The 27,940-nt window shown below is 39.7% G+C and overlaps 1 protein-coding gene and 1 pseudogene across 3 annotated transcripts; both read left to right on the top strand.

Annotated features, from left to right (window-relative positions):
* The first annotated feature begins 1,475 nt into the window (after positions 1-1,475).
* On the top strand, positions 1,476-17,607 carry SSBP1 (single stranded DNA binding protein 1). Of its 3 annotated transcripts, none has more exons than XM_007177020.2 (8): positions 1,476-1,591; positions 2,293-2,359; positions 4,354-4,414; positions 5,082-5,222; positions 5,431-5,518; positions 7,439-7,527; positions 10,777-10,850; positions 17,462-17,607. In XM_007177020.2, exons 2-7 carry the CDS (start codon positions 2,336-2,338, stop codon positions 10,818-10,820), a joined length of 447 nt encoding a protein of 148 aa, XP_007177082.2. In that variant the 5' UTR covers positions 1,476-1,591; positions 2,293-2,335; the 3' UTR covers positions 10,821-10,850; positions 17,462-17,607. The 3 variants fall into 3 exon arrangements, with proteins under 3 accessions (XP_007177082.2, XP_007177081.2, XP_007177080.2); XM_007177019.2 differs by having other exon boundaries at positions 17,296-17,607; XM_007177018.3 differs by lacking the exon at positions 1,476-1,591 and adding an exon at positions 1,658-1,679 and having other exon boundaries at positions 17,296-17,607.
* Positions 17,608-26,163: 8,556 nt separating this feature from the next.
* LOC103002096 (taste receptor type 2 member 3-like) lies at positions 26,164-27,111 on the top strand (annotated as a pseudogene).
* The last annotated feature ends 829 nt before the right edge of the window (positions 27,112-27,940 follow it).

The raw sequence follows: 27,940 nt of genomic DNA, 5'->3' as shown, positions 1-27,940 counted from the left end.
GTTCAAGTCTGGGAGAATCTTGGTACCATTAAAACAAACAAGGAGCTTAGAAGAGGGAAACTGGCTTTGAAGGAAAGGGTGAATTCGGTTTTTCACTTGACTCAACAGCTCAAGTGGAAATAGGATTTTTAAATAGGAAATCATCAGAGGGTATGTTACAGTAGTAACACAGTGGAGTGTGGGATTAATGGAGTGTGGGATTAATGCCTGTGCAAGGCCTGAAGGCAGTGTAACATGGTATGTTTCCAGGACTAAACATCTTGAAGGTGGAAGTAAAACAGAGGTAAGCATCAAGAAATATACCAACTAGTAAGTCATACTCTTAAGAGCGGGTTAGGGTATGTGTTGGAAACCACATGAAGTAGTTCGTGTTCTTTCCTTTTAGGGCAAGAATGGGCCATTGAAAGGTTTTAAGTAGGGTCCTGAGGAGGAGATTTCCTTATTAGAATGATGTGGAGGGTACCTTTTCTAGAAGCTGGACAGTGCCAGGACCAGGTGATGGACAGGCCTGGGGAGGTTCCCTCTGGCCTGTATTCTGCAGTCTATGGGACTCCATTCCCCTCTTCCTTACCAAGGCCAGGATTAGGGGGAACGAGACAAAATTTAAGGGGGGCCAAGAAACCCAGCATTCAAGATGAATGCTACTTTAATGCAATATTTTTAAGATATTAAAATTAATGAAAAATCCACAATGAACAAAATATAAGAATTCTAAATAAAGGCAAGATCAGTAAGCTGAAGTTAATGCCACTTCCTCAGGAAAAATGATCAGGCATGGCAACTCTTGCAATTGGAAATAAAGTAAGCAAAGAAGTAGACTTCTATTAAAGCCAGGAAGGTAAAATTATGTTTTTGGTATAAGCAAAATATTTAAACTTAAAGCAATGTTGTTAGTTTTAATACACCTAATTTTCAGATGTTCAATATTTCTTCAAGTACTTTAATGTTCTTGGAAAGTTTTTTTTAAATACATAAAAACTTGTATATAGGGGCACACGTTTTTCTTGGTGCCTTAGGATCCTATCTGGCTCAGATACTGTATTTAATAAAAATTTTCATGTTTTATTCACGAATTTTTTGCCTTAATTCTGACTTTTGAAAACATTGCATTACTACTTACTTTGATTCCCATTTTTTTGGTGACCCTTAAATTTTGCGCTTTCGGCTCTTTCGCCACTACTTTTTCCGTTTTTTGTTTGTTTTTGTTGTTGTTGTTTCGTTTTTTTCTTCTTGCTTTTGGACGCCTGAACCTTTCTAGTTTTTTCCAGAGACACAGCTATCCTTTGTTTCGTCCACCTTGCCGAGTCCCGGGCCGGGCCGGTAACCTCTCCAAATAGTAATTTCACTTCGCTAGAAACTTGCAAATAGGTTAACTGAACCACTTGGCGGCGTTGACTCATTCGCTCCCGCCCAGAAGGAAGCTCTCGGAACTACCGCGTTAAGGGGGCGTGTTTCCTGCGGCGCCGGGCGGCCTCATTTCTACGACGCACGCAGCGGAATTTCTATTTCCTCCTTCTTCTCGCGAGTCTTGCGTCCCAGGAGCAACCGGAAATGATTTCTTTCCTGGAGGCTGTAGGAGCCTGAGCGTCAGGTGAGGGAGGGAGAAGGGGTGGAAGGCCCGAGTCCTGCGTTAGGTGTGCGTAAGGCTCTGCGTGGGTCCTGGAGGCGGTACTGTGTCGGTGTGTGGACCTTGTCTTCTCACTCGCGCAGAGGACTCCGTGGTTTCGTCGCCTCTCTCAGTTCCCCTATGTTGTTGGTTGGGAGCGTCATCTTGGAGAAGGGGCGCCCGCACATCTCGGCGGGGAGGCGGCGAAGCCCAGGGATCTCCTTGGTCTTTGCTGACGGGGCTGGAGGCGGTAGTTTTTGCGGCCACACGTTTCAGATTGAAGCCCCATGCTAACATTTTAATATTTATTGAGCCTTTACTATGTCTTGGGAACTGTTTTAGGGGTATTGGGTGTACCAGTGAATAAGTCCGACAGAAGCCCCTGCCCGAAGGGAACTTGCATTTTAATAAAATTTGAGAAGACAGTGGAACGGAAATGGGGATGGAATCAGGATTTTTTGGTGTGGGTTGGAGGAAGAGGAGGTTAAAGGGGATCAAAGAGACATGAAGGTGCGAGAGGGGCTTTCTGGGAGCAGGAGGGAATCCTTCCCGTCCCCTGTGCAGGGCTGTTGACGCGATACGGTCGCAAGGCGGGTTGCGTAAAAGTCGTGGATGCAGTTAGGCACTTAGGACTCAGTGAATTCATGTTCTTGCTGTAGGACTTAATTGATCTCTTTTTTCTTCAGGAACAGGTTAAAGGTTAGATTGTAAGAAAAGGAAATAGAAGCCATGTTTCGAAGACCTGTAGTGCAGGTAATCACTTCTTTGTATTAGTGTTGGGGTGTGTTAGTATAAGCCGTAGTGATCAAATTTCTTTAGGCTTTTGCCTGCAGAGGCAAAAGTCCTTTGAGCCCACACACCTTGGTGTGCTTATTTGACATGAGGGTTGGGGACAGATTTTACTTGGGTAAATAATGTTCCCTAAAGCAAAACGAAACCTTTCTAGTGTGTTCACATATATCATGGGAATTACTTTTAAAAACATGAGCTACTTGCACGTAGATCAGTTATGAGAGCATCGAAAGTCGTTGTTGATCTGCAGACTATGAGAACCGTTGTTCCAGCTTTTTTTTTTTTAATTTTTTTTTTTTTTATTTTTAGTAAGTCAGGTGGTTTCTTTTCTGACCACGTGCCTCAGGTGTTGTCAGCCTGCCTCCCCACCCCGCCCTGCCTCCTTGTGCTGAGGAGAGCAGGTGAAGTCTCAGCATTACCACACGTTTACCAGGTCCAGGATTGCTTCTCACGTCACGCAGTCAGACTTCTCACCTGATCTCCTGTCAGCCTCGCCAGCCTTGAGCCAGCCTAGACCCCTTTTTGCTCGCTTAAACTCATCTGGGCACCAAGTTCTATAGATTCTCCTTTAGAACACCTCTGTCACTCCTCATCTTGTGAAGATGAGGAAGAAGCAGTTCCTCCGTGAAACCTGTTTACATTTCCCCCGCTCTGCTGTAGAGTTGGCCCTATATTCTTGGATCTGTACTAACTTATACGTACTTTTGAAACGTATACTTTTTCATGTGTTGAAATGTGAAGCATGGAAAAGTTACTCCTGTCTTCATACATGATTCTACAGTATTACAATATCTTTAAAGCCGTGTATAAAAGAGTGAAATGTTTAATTTAAAAAAGTATCTCAGTTAAATTGATTCTTTCCCCATTTCTGCTCCTCCAGTAGGTCTTGATTTTTGTGTGCCCCCAATAAGGCAAACTGTTGTTCCATGAAACTTAGGAGCTCTGGCTCATCTGAGCACTCAGATTAGCACCTTTCTGGAATCATGACACAGGGAGCAGTTAGCAGTTTGATCTTTAATATGTTGGAACTCACATTTTTATTTTCTTACCCACTCTCTGTTCCCAGACATAGCGCTAGGATTCCGTAGCCAGAAGTACCACCCCTGGAGTGGGTATTGTTTTAATTGGTCGCTTATTAACAGTGCCACCACTTGACACATGTTTCTCTGGTGTAATGGTTAGCTCTCTGAACCCAAGATGTTCCCAGTGATGTGTCCTCGTATCTTGGCAGTAGCCCTTACACAGAATGTCCTTAAAGAGGCAGCAGAGGGCAGTGGGAAAAGCGGCAGCCTTGGGGTCAGATGGCCCTGGTATCTCGGTGTGACTTGCCACTTATTTCCTGGAGGATTTTGGGCAAGTTACTCTTTCTCTTTGAATTTCATTTTTCTCATCTATAAAGTGGTGGTAATTTTACATAGTTTATAGATTTAGTCTGAGGAATAATTGATGAGAGGTAAAGCAGTTAGCAGGTAATAGGTGTTGTTATCACTGAGTGCTGCTGTTACGTGGCAGTGATTCCCTTTGTCTGACAGACCAATTTGGGCAGGCATATCTTTGCACTTTATCAAAGAACCATTTTTGTTTATCTTAGACTTTTTTCTTTGGTCTGTCGAAAGCATGACTTTTTCCAACATGTATTTATTTACCTTTTGTGTGCAAACACAGAGGCCCCATAATCAGGAAGATTGCCACAAAAGAAGCGGGAGAGGACTGTAAATGAACTCTCTTGGGTATACCGTGTAGTACCTCCTTTGTACCTGTGGGCTTCTGCAGTAGGCTGCCCTTAAGTGTTTGCATGGTCCTCCTGGCTCTGTGTGATGGGCACGCCTCTTGTCTTGTGTGGATGTATGTTGTAGGAGCTACTGACTAGATGGTGACCACGTGTGAATGGGTCTTAAGTTTGTATTTGCCTTTCCCCCGGATTAAAGCTGTTTTACTCATTTGTTCCACTTTAGGTCCTTCATCAGTTTGTAAGACATGAGTCTGAAATAGCTGGCAGTTTGGTTCTCGAAAGATGTAAGTAGTAGCTGATTTCCAAGTTTAAAGTGTGTTATTTATAGCAGTATGCTAATATTCTCAGTGTTGCACAAGAGGTGTATTCGTTGGGTTATAATCTGTTAATCATCACGCTCTTGACTCATATTTGCCTCTCAGATCTTGGCCTTGCCCCACCAGGCTGCAGGGGCCTCGTGTAAATTGGGCCCTTCTTCCTTTACCAGTCAGTTTTTACTCGCACTTATTGTCACTTTCCTGCCAAAGAATTTCCTTGAGTCCTGTTTGGTTATCTAAGTCTTCCAAAGGTATGTGCTATTTGGCTGAAGTAGTGAATGTTTGTGAAAGCTGTTGTTTCACAGAAATAGTCCCTTGTATTTATAAAGATATTCAGATTTGTTCTTTTAATTCTACAGACAGTTTAAATAAGTTTTTTTAGGTATTTAAAAGAAGAATTTAGATAAAGAACTTAATGTTTGTTTTGTAGGGCTACTTCCTCTGAATATTTTCTCCTTTCTTGCCAGTCCTTTTTCCCTCCTAATCTCTTGTCTATTTGCCCCTTCAACTTATTTTCAAACCTTCTAGAACTTGGGTTTTGCTTAATGCCAAGACTGAAGTTGGAGTAGTGTTTGTAGCTGTTCCTCCCTGGACGTTTCTCTCAGTCTCATTTTATCTACACATTGCCTTTCAGCTCTGAATCGTGTGCAGTTACTTGGTCGAGTAGGTCAGGACCCTGTCATGAGACAGGTAGAAGGAAAAAACCCAGTCACAATATTTTCTCTAGCAACAAATGAGATGTGGCGATCAGGGGAAAATGAAACACACCAAATGGGTGAGTACAAAAGCCCGGGCTCTTAATTTTATCAGCAGTAAATAGACATTATTTATTGTGAATTATCTAATTAGATACTTTTAGAAAGGACCTTCTCTAATTCTGTTGTGCTCTTTTAGAAATTGTGGCATTGGTTTTGCTGGGACACGTTGTCCTTTGGCATTTGTCTTTTGCATTTGTAACCACATTCCCTGTTCTTGTGATTTAGGTGATGTCAGTCAAAAGACCACGTGGCACAGAATTTCAGTATTCCGACCAGGCCTGAGAGATGTGGCGTATCAGTATGTGAAAAAGGGGTAAGTTGAGGAAGGAAGGATCTTACAGATTGAATGGTTTAAAACAGGGGTCCCCAACCTCCAGGCCACAGACCGGTCCCGGTCCACGGCCTGTTAGGCACCGGGCCAGAGAGCAGGAGGTGAGCGGTGGGTGAGCGAGCGAAGCTTCACCTGCCCCTTCCCATGGCTTGCGTTACTGCCCGAGCCACCCGCCCACCCCCTCCACCCGCTCTACCCCCGTCCAGGGAAAAACTGTCTCCACGAAACCAGTCCCTGGTGCCAAAAAGGTTGGAGACCGCTGGTTTAAGAAACTGGTAACGTGTTCTCATGGACTGCATAGCTCCTTTATTTATGTAGTACCAGTAATTACTCTGTGTTAACCCAAGAGGTATTCATTCAGTGCTTAATACTGTAAACATAGCGCCTTGCCATATGTGACTAATTCAAAGGTTTTAACATGGTTTAGCCTTTTAAGAACTTATAATTTAGGGCAAAGAGGATGTGTACTTAAATGGAGCTGATGAGGTAAGAGAGAAGGCAAAGGGTATCGAGTACTATGTGAGCAAGTGCAGCAGTGCTGTTAGGAGTTCCCATGCCTCCACGGCCAGGGATCCTGAAGGCAGGTGTCTTGCCTCTTGGCATCACATGATGGCCTAACAGAGGGTCTGGAATGTTGGAAGCCTGACACAGTGAGGTATTATGGTAATATTCACAGCAGTTATTTCATATTTGATAATTTTATGTAAGCTTAGTAGTTCCCTTTTGGAATGCTTGGATTGATTACATATAAAAAGTATCTTTTCCAAACCCACAGAAGGACAAAAGGATGTGTTTAACAGCAGTTGTAGTCATAGTATGTTTAGAAATGTACTTGTTTTATAGAAATAAAACATTTCATGTAAAATAATTTCAGCAGTAACTAAAATTTTTTTTTTAAATAAGTGCATACCATTTCTTCATATGTATCTCCATTGTCATGTATGTATGATATGTGCATATATATATATATAAACACAGAGGAAATTTCAAGGAAAATGTCTATATGCAATTTCACCTACTGATGGATGAATCTGTGTGACTGTTCCCTTTGGCACCCAGTCATTTTACCAGTCTTGTCTGTTTTCTGTATTGTACATTTTGGTGGTGTTAGACTCTGAAAATTGGTGTCATTATGGCCATTTTCTACTCTTTGAAATCAGAGTTACAGTTGTCTTCTAGTTCAGCCTTCTAGAGAGTGCAGTATAGTCTTAGTAATTAACTCTGAGTGAAATACTAAAGCTGAAAATTTTGCATTTTAATAATCTAAGTCTTTTGAGAGTAAGTTTATGAACCTCAATATAGAAAGGAACTAACTAAAAAATAAATGAAAAGATCAACAACTCTGTTAGAGAATCCAAAATCAGAGGTGACGGAAAATAACACATTGGAAATTAATCATAGAGATTTAAGGATGCCACTAGGTTACTCTTCATGGTCTTAAGGTTGCTTTTTTTTTTTTTTTTTTTAATTTTGGCTTAAACTTTTGAACAGCTTTTTTTTTTTTTTTAACTTCCATAAGGACCACAGTGAGCTCAAGGATGAGAACATTGTCCTTTTTCCTAGGTGTGGCACGTCTGTGCACATTCTGTTTCACTACTTTTTCTTTTTGGCTGCACCACGTGGCTGTGGGATCTCAGTTCCCTGACCAGGGATTGAACCTGGGCCCTGGCAGTGAAAGCCTGGAATCCTAGAGCTAGGACTCCCTAGGAATCCACTAGGCCACAAGGGAACTCCCTGTTTCAGTACTCTTAATTCTGAATTTTGAGAAGTGGTAGCAAAAATGAGGTTCTGTATGATTATCTGTTTCATCCTTAATGTATACTTACCCTCTCTGACCTGACTCTCTCCTGTAAAGTACATTAGAATCTCCAGACTAAAAATTGTAAATTTTATTTATATCAGGTCTCGAATTTATGTGGAAGGGAAAGTAGACTATGGTGAATATATGGATAAAAATAACGTGAGACGACAAGCAACAACAATTATAGCTGGTAAGGCTCTTGTGATAATAACTATTCTTTTTTTTTTTTTTTTTCCCCCTTTCCTTTTTTGAAAGCTTGGCTATGTTGTAACTTTACCTGAGGCTGTTAGTGCTGATGCTAATGAGATTGTAAGGCACTTCACCAGGAGAATTCCAAGTGAGGTTTGTGGGCTTGCTCCAGGTTTCTACATTTATCTTTTCCTTTAGAAAATTATCTCTGTACTCACAGTTTTAGTTCACAAGTAACTTATCAGTTGAACTGTCTATGCCAGTACTTATTATTTGGACTTAGAAAACCTTTAATCTAGTGTCTTTGAAGGACATGGCCTAAACAGGGAAAAAGCATGTGTCGAGACAGAGTTATACTAAAGTGAGTGGCATTAGACATTTGTGCAGATTTGTTCAGGACCTGTTTGGTACTTAACATGATGATTTTGTTTTAAATTCCTTTTGTTCTCATTAAACAAAATACAAAACAACATAGAAAAGATGGACACACGAAGCTTCAGGAGGTTAAGAACATATCCTCTAGAGCAGAGTTTTCAAACTTTTCTGAAAATTCTACAAGAATTTTGAAAATAATATACCCCTTTGGACATGTTTAAGTTGACATTAAATTTTTTTTAATATAATATTATGTTACTCTTAAAGGTATTAATGGATCTAAATATTATAGCAATTTGATATCCATCATCATTAAAAGAGATACACACTCCTCAACATTTGGAAATTTTACATTATTCCCTTTTCTCTGAACTTGTTTTTCAATTTCATTTTCTCCTCAGAAGTGTGCCTTAATACGTTGTATAGTCAAGACTCTTTTGTTATTCATTCAATTAACTAACAAAAGTACATACATAAATAGAAATTTTAAAATATTAGAAAAAATTCTGCAACAGTAGAGCTCTAAATGTTAGGTTTCTCCTTGAATTGGATTATCATTACAGTTGTTTTTAGAACATAATTGACCAAAACAACTTTAGTATATATGTCTACAAACTAAAATTTTATTGAAAATGTATCTTAATGAGATAGATGATGCACTTTTTGCCTTTTGGATAAATTACTAAAATAGTTAAGTATTCATTCTGTTCTCTTGTTTTTTATCGATATAAAAACTGAGAAACCTTGTTTTGATAAATAAGTAGATGGGAATAAAAGAACTTTTATTATAGTAGTATCTCAATATTTATGAACTTCTGAGGTATGCCCAAATTAGATATCATTTAAAAATTAATTTTTTTATTATGGAAAATGTCAAACGTACACAAAAGGAGAGAGAATAGTAAGAAACGAAAACTCCCATCATGCAGCTTTAACAATCATCAACAGATGGCCGATATTATTTCATCTATGCCGCAGCCCCCTTTTCCCCCACCTGGATTATTTTGTGGGAATCTCAGACATTATATTATATCATCCATAAATATTTCAGTAGGTATCTCTGAAAGATACAGATTCCTTTTTAAAACATAACTATAGTGCTGTTATCACACCTAATATTAAATTATCGTTAAACTTTTTTTTACCAGATGTCATAGTATTGAAATTTCTTTGACTGCTTCATAAATACCAGTCCATACATTATATTATATGGTTTATATGTATCTTAAGTGTCTCATTTTCTTTTTTTAAACAACAGAAATGAATTTTCTCACAATTCTGGAGGCGAAAAATCTGACAACTTAAGTCTCCTAATTGACAGATTTTCCTCTTATCTTTCTCTTTTCACTTGCTCCAGAGTTTGTCGTAACTACTGTGCCATATTGATAAATTATAATTTGTTGTAAATAATAATCGTATATTTTCTTACTGGTTTCTTTGAAAGTATACTGACCTTGATAACTTAGATGAGGTTTCTTCTGACCAGTTTGCTTTCATAATTCTTGAGTGTTTTGACAGTAAATTACTTCCTGCCTGCCCTGTTCCTCCTCGGGTCAAGCCTCCAGATGTATCTACCTATTCAAAAATTTTTTTCTAGACCTGTATATGGTATAGAACTACCCCTGTGATTTCAGCAGCGGAAGATCAAGCTTTCTAATAAAACAATTGACAGTTTAAAATCTATTGATCATGTATTTATGAAGCGTTTAACACTTTCATATTCCACTGTAAACCTATTGTGAGGGCAAATTTTGGATTGTGTGAATTGTGATAAACCAGGCCAAATAGAAGCATTTCAAATTACCTGCCTTTTTCTTTTTTCTTGTCACCAGTATTCACTAGCATGAATGATTAAGCAGTTAACATAGGTTTATGGCTAATAGTAAAATTGAACAGGTCTTTAGTGACATTAGAATGGAAGGGAATAGAGTTTTCATTTGGCTGATCTGTTTTATAGGCCATATTTTTTTCTCCTTTGGATCAGTGTAGCTTAAAAATAACCACAAGCAGGTGGCACGCTTGTCTTTTTTACACAGTGATGTCAATTCTGATAATCTCTTCTAAAATACTAACCATTCTGTACCAAAACATTCTAGTTTTAGAAGACTACAGTCATCAACAAATATTCAATTACTATATAACAACCATTTTTGAATAATTCTAAAGTTTTAAGAATGTAGATCTTTCAGTGTTATACGGGAGATACTACTTCTTTTCCTTTGCTTGTCCTAAACTAACTCTTTCTGCAATATTTTAAGAGCAATGTCTGATATTTTTGGATAAAAATGTTCTCTCTGAGATACTGATTAGTAAAAATTTTCTCGAGTGAATATATAAAACTCATTCTCTTTTAAAATTTAAAAATAAAATGTGTTCTATGTAAGTGTTCAGACGTAAAAAACATAAATAAGTCTGTCTGTGCGATGGGGCCGTTTGTTGAACCCTGCCCTTTCTCCATCCCTCCAGCCTGTGGACTGGGATGCTGGCATCCTTTTCTCTGCGAGGATGCGCTCCCTGGTTTCATGGCATCTGTCTGGGCACTGCAAGCGTCAGAATCTGTGACTAGCTCTTTTGTAGAAAGTTGTTGCTGAGAAGACCTTAGCTGTCTTCAGGGAAGATGAGAAGTGTCCCATCTTTTCTCACAAGGTCTGAGTTGTCGATAAACGGTTGAAGCCGAGCTTTTAGCTCCATTATGCCTATTGTATATACCTCTCAAGGACATAGCAAGCAATATAGCAAGAACATAACATTTTGAGAATTTGTCTAAAGTCTTTTCAGTGAATAGCACTAAAATATGTATGTGGTAGAGGGGAATGATTAACTGAGATGGAGAAAGCGTTCTGAAAATAACGTTTATGCTTTGGCTTCTTTACAGATAACATTATATTTCTGAGTGACCAGACGAAAGAGAAGGCATAGAATGGACGATTCTTCTTTGGCCATTGTTTGGTACAGTCTCGTTTCCAAATCTTGATAGTCTTTATAGTTTCTGAGGGCAAGAATTAAAATACTCTATGTAAAATGAGTGATAATGTTTTTCCTGACTGCTGTTCTCCTCCCCATTTTTGTGTCATGAACCTTGGTAGCTCCTGTATGTTATGGTATTCACTAGTTGTTTATTCTTTAAGAGGTGGTTTCTGTGTATAAGTATACAAAATAGTGAACTGTTAGGTTCATCCGTGTTATGGCAGAGGGATAACTGTCCTTTCGGAAGGCCCCCCCGCCCCCGTTTTTTGTGCACACTTCTATTATAGTATTGATTTAGCCACTCAGTGTGTGTTGAGCATTGCTGTACGTCATACGTTTATCCCATGGTTGTAAATACTGATTTCCTTATCTGTTTGGTTTATAGACTAGAAGGCAAGAACTGTACCTTCTTTATGTACCTGCGTCTTAACCATTGCTTGGCACAGAATAGGCAATAAATGTTGACACGTGAATGATCCCAACGGGATATTAAGCTTTAGCCTAAATTGTAGGGGCTTGGTGAACAGTGGTTAATATCTAATCTAAATAGCTTCAAGATGAACCTACATTATTCACGTCTTCTGTTTTTGGACAATTTCACTAGTAGCATTTGTGAAACAGAGTTTACTAGCAGTAAAGACCTAAAGTATAACTAGGAATGAAGTAGTCCATCTCCAGGTGATGACATAGGCTCTGGTTTCACTATTTTCTATCTTTCTAAACCCCATTCTCTGTCCTTTTCGTCTCATACAGAGCTCTCAGGGGAGTCCCTGCCTCTTTAGGTTAGCGCCCCAGGTATGACATTTTCCTCTTAGTTTGTACATGGTCTCTTGATGTACATACTGTGTACAATTGTGTACGCACAGTTACCTTTATTATAAGATTCTGACAGAGTACTAGTAATTTACTAGTAAAGATTACATAAAACGAACTCAGTTTTTTAATGCATCTTTTACTTTTACATGTCCTCTCCCCTCTGCCTGATAGAGTGTGGTGCTAACTGTAGCTTAGATCCTGCTGGACTTTAACAGGTTCAGAATTCACATGTTATTTTGTGGACCCTTGACTTTTTGTTTTAAGGTATTTTCTGCACACATCAGGAGCATTTTGTACTCACAGTTTGGTTAAGGAAAAATGGAGTTCCTTAGCTTTATCCTTTCTTTTGCCCAGGAATAGTAGAAAATTAATTACTGTTTCCTCATATCAGCTATCTTTATTTATTTTTAAATTTTAATTATTTTTTTTCAACCATCTTTTTCTTTTTTTCCTGTAGCTGGGACCATTAATCAACATATTAAGTCTGCTCTCTTGAGTTCCCACATTAAAACTGTCTGGTGATGTAGTCCTCACTCCTTTACGCCACATTCCTTAAGCAAAATTGTAAAGTAGATAAAATTTGTCTTTTGGGCAACTTTTAATTTTTTTCCTCAGCAAAGGTACTTTTATGCTCCTTCAAAGTTGTGAGAAGTTAATGTGGATTAGTATTCCTGTTTAGACTGAGTGATGAATCTGTGCTTTGGGAAAGTGACATGGTGAACAAAACTGCTTAATTACCAACCCCAAGCGATTCTGAGTCCAGGGTGCAGGGGCAGAGAGTGTGTCCTCCAGGATCCCCGTGAGCCGAGGGGCTCTCCTGCAGACTCCCACTGGAGATTGCTTGAGAGGCTCTGTGGCTGGGCAGCAGGGCTTTCAGAGTCAGGTGTTCAGTGCGGGGGCCTCAGTGTGCGCGTGATACCGCAGACCCGGGGTCCACGACCGGGCAGGCTGTGGGAGCATAAACTCTGCCCTCCCCCGCAGGTAGCCCCGTCTCCTGAGAAACTTTCTACTGTTCCCAGCCTAGTCTCAGAGTAGACCTGTGGAATCTGATAGCAGTAACAGACCGTAGGGGTCTTCTAGTCCAAGTTTTGTGTCCTGCATTTCCTTTTTCCATGTTCTTGTGGTGTCAGGGAATGTACCTGCAGAAAACTGCCCTGTGTCTTTGATTTTGGGATTCTGGGTTAGGTAGAAAGATGAGTATGATCCATGGAAGTGTGGGGGAAAAAGTGTCAAACAGCATGTGTGGTGTTATTCCCATATTTGAAAAAGAAGTAATTGATATAAATATATACTTAGGAGAGTCTGGAAGGAGAAAAATCAAAATGCTCTGATGATCTCTGAGAAGATTATGTATGATTTTCCTTATTTTTTACACTTTTGTAGTTTTTTTTTTTTTTTTTTTTTAAGCATTGAGTATGTATTACCTTTATAAGAAGAAGAAGTAAATAAAGCTCTTTACATTTTGGGGGAAAAAAATCTTTCCATTATTTCCAAGCCAGGCTTGCTCTCCTCATTCACCTTAAGCTAGTACCACTTCATGTGCTAGAGGTGAACAAGATATTCTTTTATGCATTTTCTCCCCCATTATCTGTATTGTAACATCTCATGCTTAAACGCTTCATTTCTTTTTTTTTTAAATTTTTTTCTTGTATTCTGCTCTTAATAAACGTACACAACCCAGAATGGCTGACTTTAAAGGCCAGCCCAGATAAGATCCACTATTTGTTGCGAGGTGCAGTTCTCAGAGAGTCATCCATTTCTTAAAAATCGCTGGATGATTGATCAGTCCAAAGACATCTGAAAACACCAAAGACATGTTTCTGTGGCTGTTTTGGGGATTACTTGTCACTGCCAACTGGGTTTCAGTCTAACCTTTGCAGCTCATTTAGGGGAAATTAATGGTAGTTTCTCATTGTTCCCAAAAGATATCATGTAATTCTTGAAGGCAGTGTCGTCTTTTACTCAGACTACCCTTTTGCCCTTGTCCAGCTCAGCCGAGCACAGTGACATTTTAGGGCTTTGTAAATGTGTGTTGTTCAGTTGGATTGCCCTGAAACATCAACATGAAAATGAGGGCAGGATCACTTTACTTATTTTGCTGTCAGGGTTTGCATTATGTGCCCTGAAGATTTGGTGGGAGTAACAGCAAGCAGATCATTGTAGAAAATGAGAGATAATCCCAAGGTTAATGTGCTACAGAGAAATATCTTACAAGGTAACAGTATTCATATTAACGGCTGACATTTATTGTGTGCTTACCACCTGCACACAAGGCCCTGAGCTAAGTGCTTTTTATCACTGTCTCATTTAACTATTACCCTAAGAAGAAGGTAGTATTATCCCCGTTTTACAGGTGAGGAAACTTGAAATGGAGAGGTTAAGAGACATGTCAAAGTCACACAGCTTGTAAGAGGCACACTCCTTCCTGCTGCCTTCCCACTCGCATTGGCCCTACATAACCAGAAACCCCACTGCTGACTTCTGACCAGCGCCCTATGCAGGGTGCATCTGATCACACCAGGAGTTCAGTACATAATAGGTTTTGGTTGGGGAGGAGAATTACGAGTGAGGGAGAAATACCTCTACCTTTTTATTCTTTGTCATTTTCAGTCCAATGATCCCACAGGAAGGTAAGTCACACTTAATTTCTCTACCAGGTTATCTTTACATATTCCTGTTCCTTTTTGTCAAGCAGTGTCTCTTTACTGGTTAAAATAAGTTCAGAGTGTCTGCTCCTTTTATTGTTTCCTATAATTGTTTCCTTCCTACTGAGCATTGAAATTGTCAGGAAGATTGTTCAAGAATTTGTCAGGCTCACTTTTTAGAGAGTGAGACTTTTGGCAGGCACCAACATCATTGAAGTCCCCTCTCAAAACTACTATACTTGGCCCCTGTGCTAGTCCCACAGTCTGTGATAGGATGATGTGTAGCTTTTTCGGCTGTGAGAATCATGCATCCACAATATTGAAATTTTTCTTTTTCTCTCTTTACCCTTCATCCATTAGCTCTCTGCCATACTTTGGACCTTAGGGTCCTATTTGTCCAAATAAGTGTACATCTTTTTTAGTTTTTCTGCTGTACCAGTCATTTGGGAAAAAGGTGGTCTGTCATAATAGTTCACTTAAGGCTGTGCAGTCAGAAAGCCTGCATTTGAATTTTTGCTTTACTCGGAGCAGCTGGGTGAACTCTGGTGAGTTTCTTAACTTTCCATGCCTTTGATTTTTGTTGTTTTGTTTTCCTGTGAATAAAACAGGGATAATAGTAGTCGTACCTTTATAGGCCTACTGTGAAGAACACAGTAAGTAATACCTGTAACTTACTTAGCACATAGTAACTGAATCAAGCGCTCAATACATGCTGGCTGTTATTACTGTTGTTGCAGTTATTTTAAACAAGGTGTATCTCTCTTTGAGTCGCCATGCCCGTCTCACCAAGTCTCAGGAGATACTTAGGAGAGCATTTTAATTTCAGTTTATCATACTTGACTTTTTTTTGTTGAGTTATTAATGTCCGTGGATTACTGAGCACATATTCCACTTCGGTCATTTTTTTTCTTTGGTTTGTTGTTAATCTTCTGTGGCTGTTCACAATTAACCTGGGCATCTTTTTGCACTCAGAGGCCATGTGGGCACCTGCTCTATGCCATGCAGCCGTACAGCGTGGATGTAGGGGTGAATATGACAGGACTCCTGCACTGAAGGGACTCGCAGTGTAGGGTGGGGGAGATAAAAGCAGGAGTTGTGTAGACAAGTGTGATACGGTGGGAGGGACACTCTAGTCACGGTAGAAACAGAGTCCTGTGGGGCGCAGAAGAGAACAGTTAGGTTAGTTTTCAGCAGAGGAAACAGCACGAACGAAGGTCCAGAAACTTAAAAGTATACGAAGCATTCAAAGATAAAACACGAAAGGTATTCGAGGCTAGATTGTAAAGGGCGTTGAAAGCTTGCAGAGGACTTTGGCAGTGGGATCCGTAGAAGGTTTTAAAAGAGGGACATCTCATCAGAATTGTGCTTTAGAAAGAACTGTGAAGACAGTTGAAGGGTTAGAAGGAGCAAAGCCTGGCGGTAGTTAGGAAGCGACTGAATAAGCCTGGAAAGGTTAGTAAAGTGGGGATGAGAGGTGACACGAGGGATGTTTAGGATTCCCATTGACTCGTTCATCGCGTACCAACTATGTGCCAGGTCCTGTGCTAGGCTCTGGGTTGGAGATAACCGAGAACGCACAGCTCCTGTCCAGGATCTAGTGGTGACAGCACAGGTGTTGGTGGTAAGAGAAAAGGCAATCAGAAGATAATTTTTTTTTCCTAAATTTTAATACTTTTACTTAACCCAGTGTATACAAAATATTCCAACATGTCAATATAAAAAGTCATCAAGGGAATATCATACACTCCCCTCCCATCCGTCCTCAGTCTTGGCGTCCGGTGTGTGTTACACTTACTCCCGGTCACGCTGTCCGGCCGCAATTTAGAGCTCGGTGGCCTCTAGTGACCCCCCTGGTGGACTGCGTGGGTCTACCCGGGTGCCTGAAAGCGTCCCAGAGGCCACTTCGTGGGACTCCAGAAGATAATTTTGAAACTTCTGCTTGGGCAGCTGTGTAGATGATGACGTTTTATTCGAGACTAAGGAACATGGATGTGGCAGCAGATTTGAGAAGAGCGAAGATAATGAGTTTAGTTTTGAAAATAGTTTAACTGTAGACTTTCTAGCTTATATTTGGGAGGGTGAAGGTTAACGAGTCTGGCGCTCAGAGGAGACACTGAGGCAAGAGTGACTTTATTTTTCTTCTGTCAGACACACTGTAAGCAGATTTTTGTGAGATAACTTTCAGATGATGCCAGGATTCCAGCTTCCTGTTGTGGAAAACCATATTGTGGGAAGGATTTCCAGTTGCCTACCTGTTTTACGATGTACATGGAATTTGTTCTAATCAGGAATGGTATGATGACAGACACAGAGGCAACTGCCTTTGAACGAAGAGTTTATTACTTACAGTTCTCAAGAGGAGGGCGTGCAACACACCATGCCAGGACCACACGGAGAGGTACCAGGGTAGGTCAGGAGGCAGAAGGAGCGAGGGAAAAGCATGGGTCAGAGCTTTTATTGTTGTTTTCATGGGGAAAGAATGGGTGAGACAGGATAGGAGAGCTGAGCAAGTTTAGGATTGGACAGTTTGAATACATTTCAGCAGGCAGTGGGTAATAAGGGGTGGTCCCTAGTTGTCAGGTACCTTGCCCTGGGGTGATTTCAGGCAGAGGAATAGTGTCCTGGACTTCAGGAGCCTGATGAAAGGCTAATGAGGGATATGAACTCAGGGTTGCTTGGTGTGCATATCAAAGGCATGCTCGTGGACAAGTCCTTTACTATTTCTAGGAATCTGCTATCATTTGGGGGTGGAGTGGGGAAAGTCCCTCCCAGGGTCTGCCAGGCCCCAAGATGTCAAAGCATCAATACAGAAAATGAGAAACGTCATTAAAAAAAAAAAAAAAAGAAGAAACGTCGTTAATATGATACCCAATATCTATTACTCCTTCTACATTTACAGAACCCATATTTTATTGGGGATGACAGTGTGAACAGCTAAAATATTGTATTTTTATTCTCCTTTGCAGTTAAGGATTGCTAAGGGGCTATAAGCAGAAGTTATTTGATGGTGTTTCCAGGGACGTTCCTTCAGTGAACTAACTCTGTTGGGAGGCTCATCCTGTGTGCTTCTCTAAACCCTCATTTGGCTTTTTCTTGTCTGAAATGTGGACATTGTGGCTGAATCTCCACTAGTGATCTTGGAGCATGATACAGTCTTCAGGATGGAAGACAGAGAAGATGGGATCTGTGATGACCATGGAACCACCATACCAGTCCTGGACAGTCTACTTCTGGACTTCTTTTGGAGACACAAATAAATCTCTACCTTGTTTAAGCCACTGATTTGTGCTTTGCAGTTAAACCTAATCCTTACGAATTTACACATTCTTACCTTTATCTCCATATGCATGATCAACTCATTACTCTTGCCTTTCTCTTATACGACTTCCACTGTAAGTAGAAGTAAAATCTCACCTCGGCTCCCACAGTCCTTCAGGCTTTTAACTTACGTCTCATTCTAAATTTGAGGAGGGGATTGGAACAAAGACACACAAAACCTTAGCAATTAGCCTTAAAAAGCATGAATATGAGCACACTCTCTCTTCAAATAAATATTGTTTAATTTTGCTTGAAGTCCCTAATGAGGACCCTTAGTTAACAGCCCCCTGTTAAATAAAGGAACACTTAAGAACAGAAGTACTGCCCTTATGCTTCTCCTGGCACTGTAGCAGACTAGATAATCTGGAGTGAGGAAACTTCCCACAGGAGAATAACCGGATCCTAAGTATAACATAGTTTTTATTTGCATCATTGGATGTCTTAGTTGGGGCTGCTATAACAAAATACCATAGGCTAGGAGATGTAAACAACAGGCATTTATTTTCTCACTATTCTGGAGGCTGGAAGTCCCAAGGTCAGGGTACCAGAATAGTTTCTCCTGAGGCCTGTGTTCCTGGCTTGTAGGTGACCAGCATCTCACTGTGTGCCCACATGACCTCTTGTTTGTGAGTGTTGGCAGAGAGCGAGAATGAGAGCTCTCTTGTATCTCTTTGGAGGAACTAATCTGGTGTATCAGGGCACAGGAGGGGAAAGAAAAAGTTTTAAGACAGGAAAGGAAGAAAGTTACAAGGCTGTGATTACATAGAAGATACAAAAGAATCTATGGATGAGTAAGTAATTAAGAGTTGCTGGAAATAAGATCAGTATACCAAAGTCAATGGCAAACAACAGCAGAGAAAATGTAGTTTTAAAAAGATGCCATATACAAGAGCGTCAGAAGATGAAAGATGTCTCCTGGTGTGTGGTCCCTATGGAGGACATAAAACTTACTGAAATACATTAAAAGAAGACAAACACATTGGTACACCATTTTTATTTATTGGAAGCATCAAAATGTAAAGATGTCAACCTTCCCCAAGTTGATGTTTACAGATCAAAAATTCCCAGAAGTGTTTTGGGGCAACTGGACAAATTGATTCTAAAGATGTACTGTTGAGCAAAGGTCTAAGACCAGTCAGCATGTTCCTGAAGAGGAAGAGTGAGATGGGGGGCTTGCTCTGCCAGTTGGCAAGACAGTTTTTCTTTTCTTTTTTGAAAGTAACGTTACAGTGATAAATTAAGTATACTATGGATGCAGGAATAAACAAATGGAACAGTGGTGTAGAATAGAGAACCCACAAACAGACCATGCATATATGGAAAGGATATATGACGAAAGTGGCATTCTAGATCACTGGGTAAAGTATAGATTATTCAATAAATGATGCTAGGAAAATTTGTCATCCATAAATCAATAGAAAAAAGTGAAATTGGATCTCTACCTTACACCTTAGGCAAAAGTCCATTCTTGGTTATTTAAAGAGTAAAAGGAAAAACTAAAAATTTTGGAAAAGGGGAATTCCCTGGCAGTCCAGTGGTTAGGACTCGGTGTTTCCACTGCTGGGGGCCTGGGTTTGATCCCTGGTCAGGGAACTAGGATCCTGCAAGTCGTGTGGGGTGGCCTAAATAAATAAACAAACAATAGGAGGTAAAAATTAAGGGGGAACTTTCCCCCTTTAGAAAAAAAATTTGGGGGGAAGAAAATATAGGACAATGGCTTTATAATTTGGGGGTGTGGAGTTTTTTTTTTTTTTTAAACAACTTGAATGTAGAAAAGAGTGATAAATTTAACTTAAAAATAACCTTGTTTTAAACCAAATATCACCATAAAGAAAGCAAAATGACAAGTCACAAACTGGCAGAGAAGATATTTGAAATAATATAACTGAAATACAATCTGAAACATATAAAGACCTACAAAGCAAAAAGAAAATGATCTAGAATATATGAAAACCTACGGAGCAATAAGAAAATGACAGCTTAGTACAAAAATGGTCAAAGACACAGGCATTTCACAGAGAAGGAAATATAATCCATTAATATATGAAAAAGCGGTCAACCTCATTAATCCAGGAAATGAAAACCAGAAACTGCAATGAACTTTCAAGACCTCCATGCTAGCGAATTTCAACACATTTGAAAGAACAAAGTGTGAAGGAGGATGTTGTAGACCAATGGAAACTAGTGGGGGGAGTGTAAATTGGCACCTCTTTTTGAGGGAGATTAACTTGCCTTGTTTGAGAAATCATTTTGATATTGTTGAAATTTCACCTAGTTATTCCACCTTTAAGGTACACTCTATAGGAAACTCTTACCCATGTGGCCCAAGAAACAGGTCCAAAGGTGTTCATAGCAATAATGTACATAATAGTACAAAACTGCAAACAACCCCAAGGTTCATCCACAGAGAATGGATAAATAAATGCTCACACAGTAGATTATCATACAGCTGGGTAAATGAATTACAGTTATCCTGTAACAGGAATAGCTTTTATAAACATAATGTTGCTCTGGTTGCAGAGGATATTTGTTATAGCATGTTATTTTTATAAAGGTTAAAATCAAACAGGTATACAATATTTTAATGGATAGATATCTATATGATAAAACTATTCAAAAAGGAATGAGAAATACAGAATTCAAGATGAGTTACCATAGGAAGCTGAGAGAAGGAACAAGGGGTAGGGCACAGAAGAAGCACACATGTGCCATGGTACCACTGGTGATGTTTTACTTAAGTTGGGTGGTGGGATTGTGGGTACTTAATTTGTTTGCTTTATAATATACCTATATGTTACATGTATTTTTATATGTATTAAATATTACATTAAAAGAATAGCAGTTTTCATAGAAATATCCTAAGTATGGGTAATGTATAGGGCAGTGACCCTATTAATAGCTAACATTTAAAAAACACTCCTGCATTTTACATTTTTATAGTCACTATCTTATTTAATCACTGTAACAATTCTGTGAAATAGGTACTATTATTATGCCTATTTCACAGATGAGCAAATTTAAGTTTAGGCAGATGAGCTTGCCTAAGGTCACATAGCTAATGAGCAGTGGCACTCAGATTCAAATCCAGGCCTGATTCCAGAACCCAGGTCCTTAAACCATTCATTCATATTGACTCTCTGTTACCTCCTCATTTTATGTATTTCCAACCTGAGGATCAGAAAGATCAAGACATTTGCCTGATGTCACATAATTAGCTTAAAGCATTTCTATGGCAAGGATGCAAGTATCCTAGGTTACTATGTTCCGGGATTTTTTCCAATTTACCGTAGTGGCAGACCCCTAATTGATAAAATGTGTTATACAGATAAATGAGGAGTAATGTTAAAGGAAGAGAATGGGACCCAGAGGGTTCTCAATGAAACACCTGTTGGTTTGAGGTGCAGCCCATGGTTTGAGAGTTTATAGGGATCATTAGGAACCAGAGCAGATGATGCAGTGTGATCTAAAAGAGAGGGGATCTAAGATCTTGTCTCTGACATAACATTACTGCTCAAGGCCCCATTTTTTTCTTGTATTTATTGAGGTGTCATCAGTAGGTGATTTTTGAGGTCTTTAGTTAAGGCAGTGGATTCTGAAGCCAGAGTGCCTGGGTCAGAATCCTTGCTGTACTGATTACTAGCTCTATGAGAATCTCTGAGCCTTAGTTTCCTCCTCTTTAAAGATGGGGACAATAATAGAACTCACCTCATGTGTTGAAAATTAAGTGACTTACTCTAGCTACCTTAAAACAGTGCATAGCATGTAATTAAGTATTATGTATGTTTATTATTTTCTTGGATAGTCTGTGGGTATGTTGGTGGATAAATCATCATCTATTTCGGTAGTGCATGGAATTCCCATTTCTTTACCTTGCCTGCCAGGTGAACTCCCATTTATTTTAAAAAACATATCTCAAATGTTATCTCCTCTTTCAAGCCTGTGACTATTCCAGGCAGAATTTGGTCCCTTCTCTGTGCAAACATGTATATTTTGTATCTATCTCTTAAAACGTTGGTCACATCGTTACGTAATTTTTTGGTAGATATGTCTCTCTTGCTTTCTAGTCCATGATTTCGTGCACCTGGTACACTTCCTGTCACGTAGTAGATGCTCAAGAAATGTTAGATGAATGAGTGGCAGTACAGAAATAAGATTTAATTTCTAGTTCATTTATTTTCCATTATTTTTCCTGAAATCCAATGATATTAGAAAGTGAATCTAAAACTTGAGATAAAAACAAAAGTGAAACTTCTGGAAAATTTATTTATTCCATATATATTTATTGAGGTTCTACTATGTTCCAAGGACTGAGCTTAGGGCCAGATGGTATTCAGTGAGTAAAACACCAAAAGGGTGCATTATTAACAAATTACTCGGAGCAACAGGCACCTAACCATAATTGTCCTGGACAAACTGGGAAATATGAACACTCTTCTTATAAGAAATTTATACTGCAAAGATGAAAGTCGTCCAAAAATAACCCTAGGAGTTCAATCTAGGTTGCCTGGACAACAGGTTATCTGGGAAAAGATAACCTGTTTATCTTTCTTTCACTTCTTTCACTTATGTGAAGCACTTATGTGTTTCACATAAGCTCAATTCCCACAGAATTGATGACTTTCTCCTTCTAACACTGGGAACTTGAACATCTAAGTTCCCCAGGTGTTGGTCAGCTGGCCTTCCTAGACAACTCCTGTAATAGCTGGCTTCCCAAATCCAGATTTTCTGGCATTAGGCAGACTGTTTATTTTCCTACTGACAAAGTTGCTTTCACACTTTTGTTACAAGAAGTGAGACCAATAGAGAGGATGAGGTATCTCCATTGGCATACAGATGTATACTGCTAACCTAACAGTGCCCAGGTCCCTCTGTGTAGTCATAGGAGGATGAGAAGGAACCATGCTTTCATTTCTGTTGTTGATACAGAAGTTTTCTCTGACTCCAGTAAAGCCTATTCCTTAACTCAGACCATGTGATATTATAAAATTTATCTTGAATTCTGTTGCATGCAGAAGGATATTTAGAAGAGATTCTCAGTATACAGTATACTATGAGGAGTTATATTTTGTGCAGTTGCACTGGGAAGCCAGTGAAGTGTTTTAAGTAGTGGAGTGGAATGATCTAATTTACACTTTAACAGGATCATTCTTGTGGCTGTATGGAGAATGTATTGTGGGAGAAAAGATTAGAAGTAGAGAAATGGGTTAGGAGGCCATTGAGCAGTTCATATGAGAGATCATGGTAGCTTGGACCACGGTGGAGGCAATGGAAATGGAAAATCATCCATGTTAGCCACATACAGAATGTATTTATGCATATATAGTTTGAGGGTGGGCCTTTAGGATCCTGATAAGATGTTCACTTAGACTTATTACTGGCCATTGTGCATTCTCCAGGTCAGGACTTTAAGGGACTTGGAAGGCTGCATACCACTTATCATTTTATATATATTGCTGATCTCTCTGATGTGTACACTCAACTCTACTGATTTCCTTCTGTGTTCTTCAGATTACTGAACTTTGATTGGTTTAAATGGATATTATCTATGACTTGTCTTGATGTCAGTCTGAGTGTACTCCTGACGTTTATCAACACAATTGTCATGCAGATTAGTATCAGAAGCGGGAATGATGCAAAGACCTGGACCATGATGTCTAAGTCCTAGTGGAGAAAGTGTCAAGAATAATGAAGGAGTGGAAGATGATCTCAGAATGCCTTGTTAGTCTGCTGATCTGTGTTTTGAAGTGTATTCTCTCAGCTCACTCTCTTCAGGGTCTCCCAACTGAAAAATCTCAGCTACGGTCAGGAGGTCCCCTCCACACAGGTCTCTCTCTCTCTGAGTGGTATCATGGTATGGTGCCCCACTGTTCCTAGCCCTGAGGTACTGCACTATCTGTTTATGGCTTCCCTGTATTCTGTCCATCGTTTTGTAAATAATCCCTTTTTAAAACTCTTCTAGAATTACCTAGTTTATGCAAATTATCTTCTGCCAAGGCCCTCACTTATATACTTACTTTGGTCTTTTACTCATGGACATATATACACTATTAAATGTAAAATAGATAGCTAGTGGGAAGCAGCCACATAGCACAGGGAGATCAGCTCGGTGCTTTGTGACCACCTAGAGGGGTGGGATAAGGAGGGTGGGAGGGAGATGCAAGAGGGAGGAGATATGGGGATATATGTATATGTATAGCTGATTCACTTTGTTATAAAGCAGAAACTAACACACCATTGTAAAGCAATTATACTCCAATAAAGATGTTAAAAAAAAAAAAAAAGAATGAAGGAAAGCAGGTACATGACCTGTAAGTAGTTTTTCTAGATGTCTGCAGCCTGGGATGCCACAATATCACAGCTCTAGCATTGATCCCTCCAACAAACTGCAGGCTTAATAGAATTGGACTTGGAGTATATGTGGTTATTTGGTTGACCATGGCCAACATACATTTTGGAAGCAGCCATTACTAATGCTATGGTATTAGTTATAGTATGATGGTCTTAGTACTTATGTTAAGAGATGAGAATGTTATAACTGTGGGCTCATGATTCATGTCACTGGTACCTGATGAAATAATAGCAGTGATAATGATGATATTCAACAAAAGTCATTTGGGAAATTGAACTCTGGTCACCAGCTAATGTGGTGTACATGGAAACATACTGTCCTGGGAAAGAATCAAAACATGAGAAAGAAAAGTGACAGTTAACCCTAAATTGCTCAATAACAACTTAAGAAAGGTACAAGTTCTAATTTTGGAAGGGGTAAAAATAATAGGGGTAGTAAAAAAGTATGATTGAACTGAAATGGTAAGTGAAATGCATTCTGATACGTTGTATATTCTAAATTTTTTCATCATGGATAATTCTAATACATGGGTAGAGGAGTCTTACCAGTGTATTTCTTCTTATGAGGGGAGGTAAAAGATGTTATAATGACAAAAATCTGAATCTATAGAACTGAGGCCCTGAGAAAAAAACTGAACAGGGTCAGTGGTAGGTTGCAGGATCAGCCCTACAACTGGTCTGAGGTTCTGTTACAAGACTCCCAGGGACAGCTGGGAACTGGCCTTATTCTAATTCTGTAGCATACAGTTAAGGAAGCATTTGGGCCAGGTTGTCAAGTTAGCCTGAGAAAGCTGAGGATAATGAAGGAGGACTTATGCCTGAGTGTCTCTACGACGCTCTGTAACCGTAGCGTACACCACATAATGCCAAGACTGATGAGGTTCACTAGCTCAGGTGAGTGGCTCCTTGGCATGTATCCCTCAGTCTGTTACTAGATAATGTTGCTGAACTCTCTGTTTTGTATCTTGATGGCATGGATTTCTTTCTTTACCCTTCAGATCAGTGTTTTCAAACAGTATTTGTAACAACTCGTTGGTAGGTTGTAAAATCAAGTTTGTGATATACAAGCAGCATTGAAAGAAATAGAATAGGACAGAAAATATCAGAATGCCACACATGTAGAAAGGGAAATATGGTTTTGTGAAACCTTTGTGTTCCAGTATTACATACATATATTGGGTTGGCCAAAAATTTCGTTTGTGTTTTTCATGACATCGTGTGAAAACCCGAACGAACTTTTTGGCCGACCCAATATTTAGATTGTGACATGTAAATGTATATATACACACATATATATGTTTTATATATATATATAAGACAATATAAAAAGTATTACTATTGGTTATAGTCAAAATCTGTAAGGCACTGTTTTGGTTGACAGAGAGTGTCTGTGTGTGTTTTCTGTCAGCCTGAACTATCACTGACATGTCAATACAGTGGTTGTCCCTCTGAAAAAATCCATACTTTGAGTAGCTCATATGATACTTCATTATTGTTATCATTAAATATTCAGGTAGTTAAGAATTTCCGATGCTATGGCTCACTAGGGAAGAGCTTGTAGCCCCTTCATGTAAGGCATACTCTAAGAGGCACACTTTTTAATTCTAATCCAGGACCATTGACACTGAACCTTTTCTATTTTATGAATGTAAACCTCCCTCCAGGGTGACTGTGATAGTGCCTTATAGTGGAATTCTGATATTTCGCCCTTTTGTATGTGTCCCTGAGTCCTCCCTCCTGAAGAGTAAGACTTCTCACTCTTCTGAGTGATTCTGTGCGACCCTTCTGGTGACACACCTTTCCATTCTGGGTGGCTCAGAACCCTTCTGCCTTTGAAACTGAGTCCAAATCCTGCATCTTCTTTGTGACTCAGATCTCTTCCTTCTCTGTGTGACACTGGACACTACTCTATTTGCATTTTGGCAAAGAGCTTCTGAGTTTAGATCATAGATGGAATGTGACAATCCGTGTCGTCTCTGAAGAGGACAGACTAACCTGAAAGAGCAGAGAGGGTGTGCTAAATTGTGCTCCACAACAGACTAAACTGGGCAGAGACAAGAGACAGGTACAGAGAAGCAGCAGGTAGAGGTGATTAACAGAGATTTCAGGTTAGCAAGAGAGTGTTCATCCACAGAAGGAACGAAGATCAGGTCTGCTTAATAGCTGACATGCTGGGACTCACTGAGTGCGGGTTTCTGGTTCTGGCTGCCACTCAGTTCATTCTGGGAATGCTGGGGAATAGTTTCACGGGCTGGTCAATGGTAGCAGCTGGTTCAAGAACAAGAGAACCTCTTTGACTTCCTCATCACTAACCTGGGTCTCTCCAGGATTGTTCTGCTGTGGATTCTCTTGATTGGTGGTGTTTTAATGGTGTTCTCTTCCAAACTCCACGATGAATAATTTGCAATCATGCAAATTAGTGATATTTTCTGGACATTTACAAACCGTCTGAGCATTTGGCTTGCCACCTGTCTCAGTGTCTTCTACTGCCTGAAAGTCGCCAGTTTCTCCCATCCTACGTTCCTCTGGCTCAAGTGGAGAGTTTCCAGGTTGGTTGTATGGATGCTGTTGAGTACCCTGCTCTTATCATGTAGCAGTGCCGTCTCTCTGATCCATGAATTTAAGACCTATTCTGTTCTCAGTGGAATTGATGGAACGGGGAATGTGACTGAACCCTTTAGAAAGAAAAGAAATGAATATAAACTGATCCATGTTCTTGGGACTCTGTGGGACCTCCCTCCCTTAATTGTATCTGTAGCTTCCTACTTTCTGCTCATCCTCTCCCTGGGGAGGCATATGCGGCAGATGCAGCAAAACTTTACCAGCTCCAGAGATCCAAGTACTGAGGCCCACAGGAGGGCCATCAAAATCATCCTTTCTTTCCTCTTTCTCTTCCTACTTTACTTTCTTTTCTTTTCAATTTTGACATCCAGTTATTTCTACCAGCAACTGAGGTGATTATGATGACTGGAGAAGTAATTACAATGTTATATCCTGCTGGCCGCTCATATATTCTCATTCTGGGAAATAATAGGCTGAAGCAGATGTTCATGGAGATGCTTTGGTGTGAGCCTGGTCATCTGAAGCCTGGATCCAAGGAACCCGTTTTTCCATAGAGCATCTGTGGGCACAGGAGGGAGCCTAGGAGTCCTTAGACCTGGCTCAGGATTACAGGGCTCTTCCTGACCCTCCCGTGGTACCACTTCTGTCACATCAGTAGGAGAGACACTACTGCTTCATTCTGTCCCACTCGGGGACACTTCTCATGGCCTCTCCTTGTATGGTTGTTTTGGAGAGGGTGAAATAGTCTTTGGAAAGTGTCAGTGTGGTAAAACACTCACTATGTAGACATGGAGTTGTATTTCAATAACAGCTCAACATAATGAGCTGATTATTAACTTAAAGTTTATACTGATAGCAATGTATTGATCTAGAGGGGAAAGAGTAAAAGCATTGCAGTCCCACAGACTTGGGTTTGAATTCTGGTTCTGTCCATTTTCCAAGACTTTTTGGCCTTAGATGAGTTACTTTAATTACCTCTCTTCCCCCTTTTAAAAATGGGGACTGTGATACTGACCTCACGGGGTTTTAGAGATTCATGAGACAATGTGTGCAGTCATTTCAGCTCAGTGTATTGTGTCAGCATGCAGTAGGTGAAGCTGTTAGTGTAACAGACCGTGAATTGTGTGGCAACAGCAATTCCCACAAGAGACCAGTTTCCACAAATCCATTGTGTAATGACAAGCAGTGGAATGAAAATCAAGACCCTTGGATACTAGGTTCTAATCCAGTCTGGTGGTTAAGTCATTTTACTTCAATTTCAGTTGTCCTTTGCATTCCTTTATCATTTTGCTAAAGTGGATTTTCAAGTCATTTTTAATTTTTTAGTCTCGGTAAAAATCCAAACAGTTTTTTGGTTTGTTTAATTAACCAAGATGCAGATCT

This window comes from Balaenoptera acutorostrata, chromosome 7 (genome assembly GCF_949987535.1).
Source record: "Balaenoptera acutorostrata chromosome 7, mBalAcu1.1, whole genome shotgun sequence".
Taxonomy (NCBI): Eukaryota; Metazoa; Chordata; class Mammalia; order Artiodactyla; family Balaenopteridae; genus Balaenoptera; species Balaenoptera acutorostrata.
This window is presented reverse-complemented; position numbering and strand designations above follow the sequence as displayed.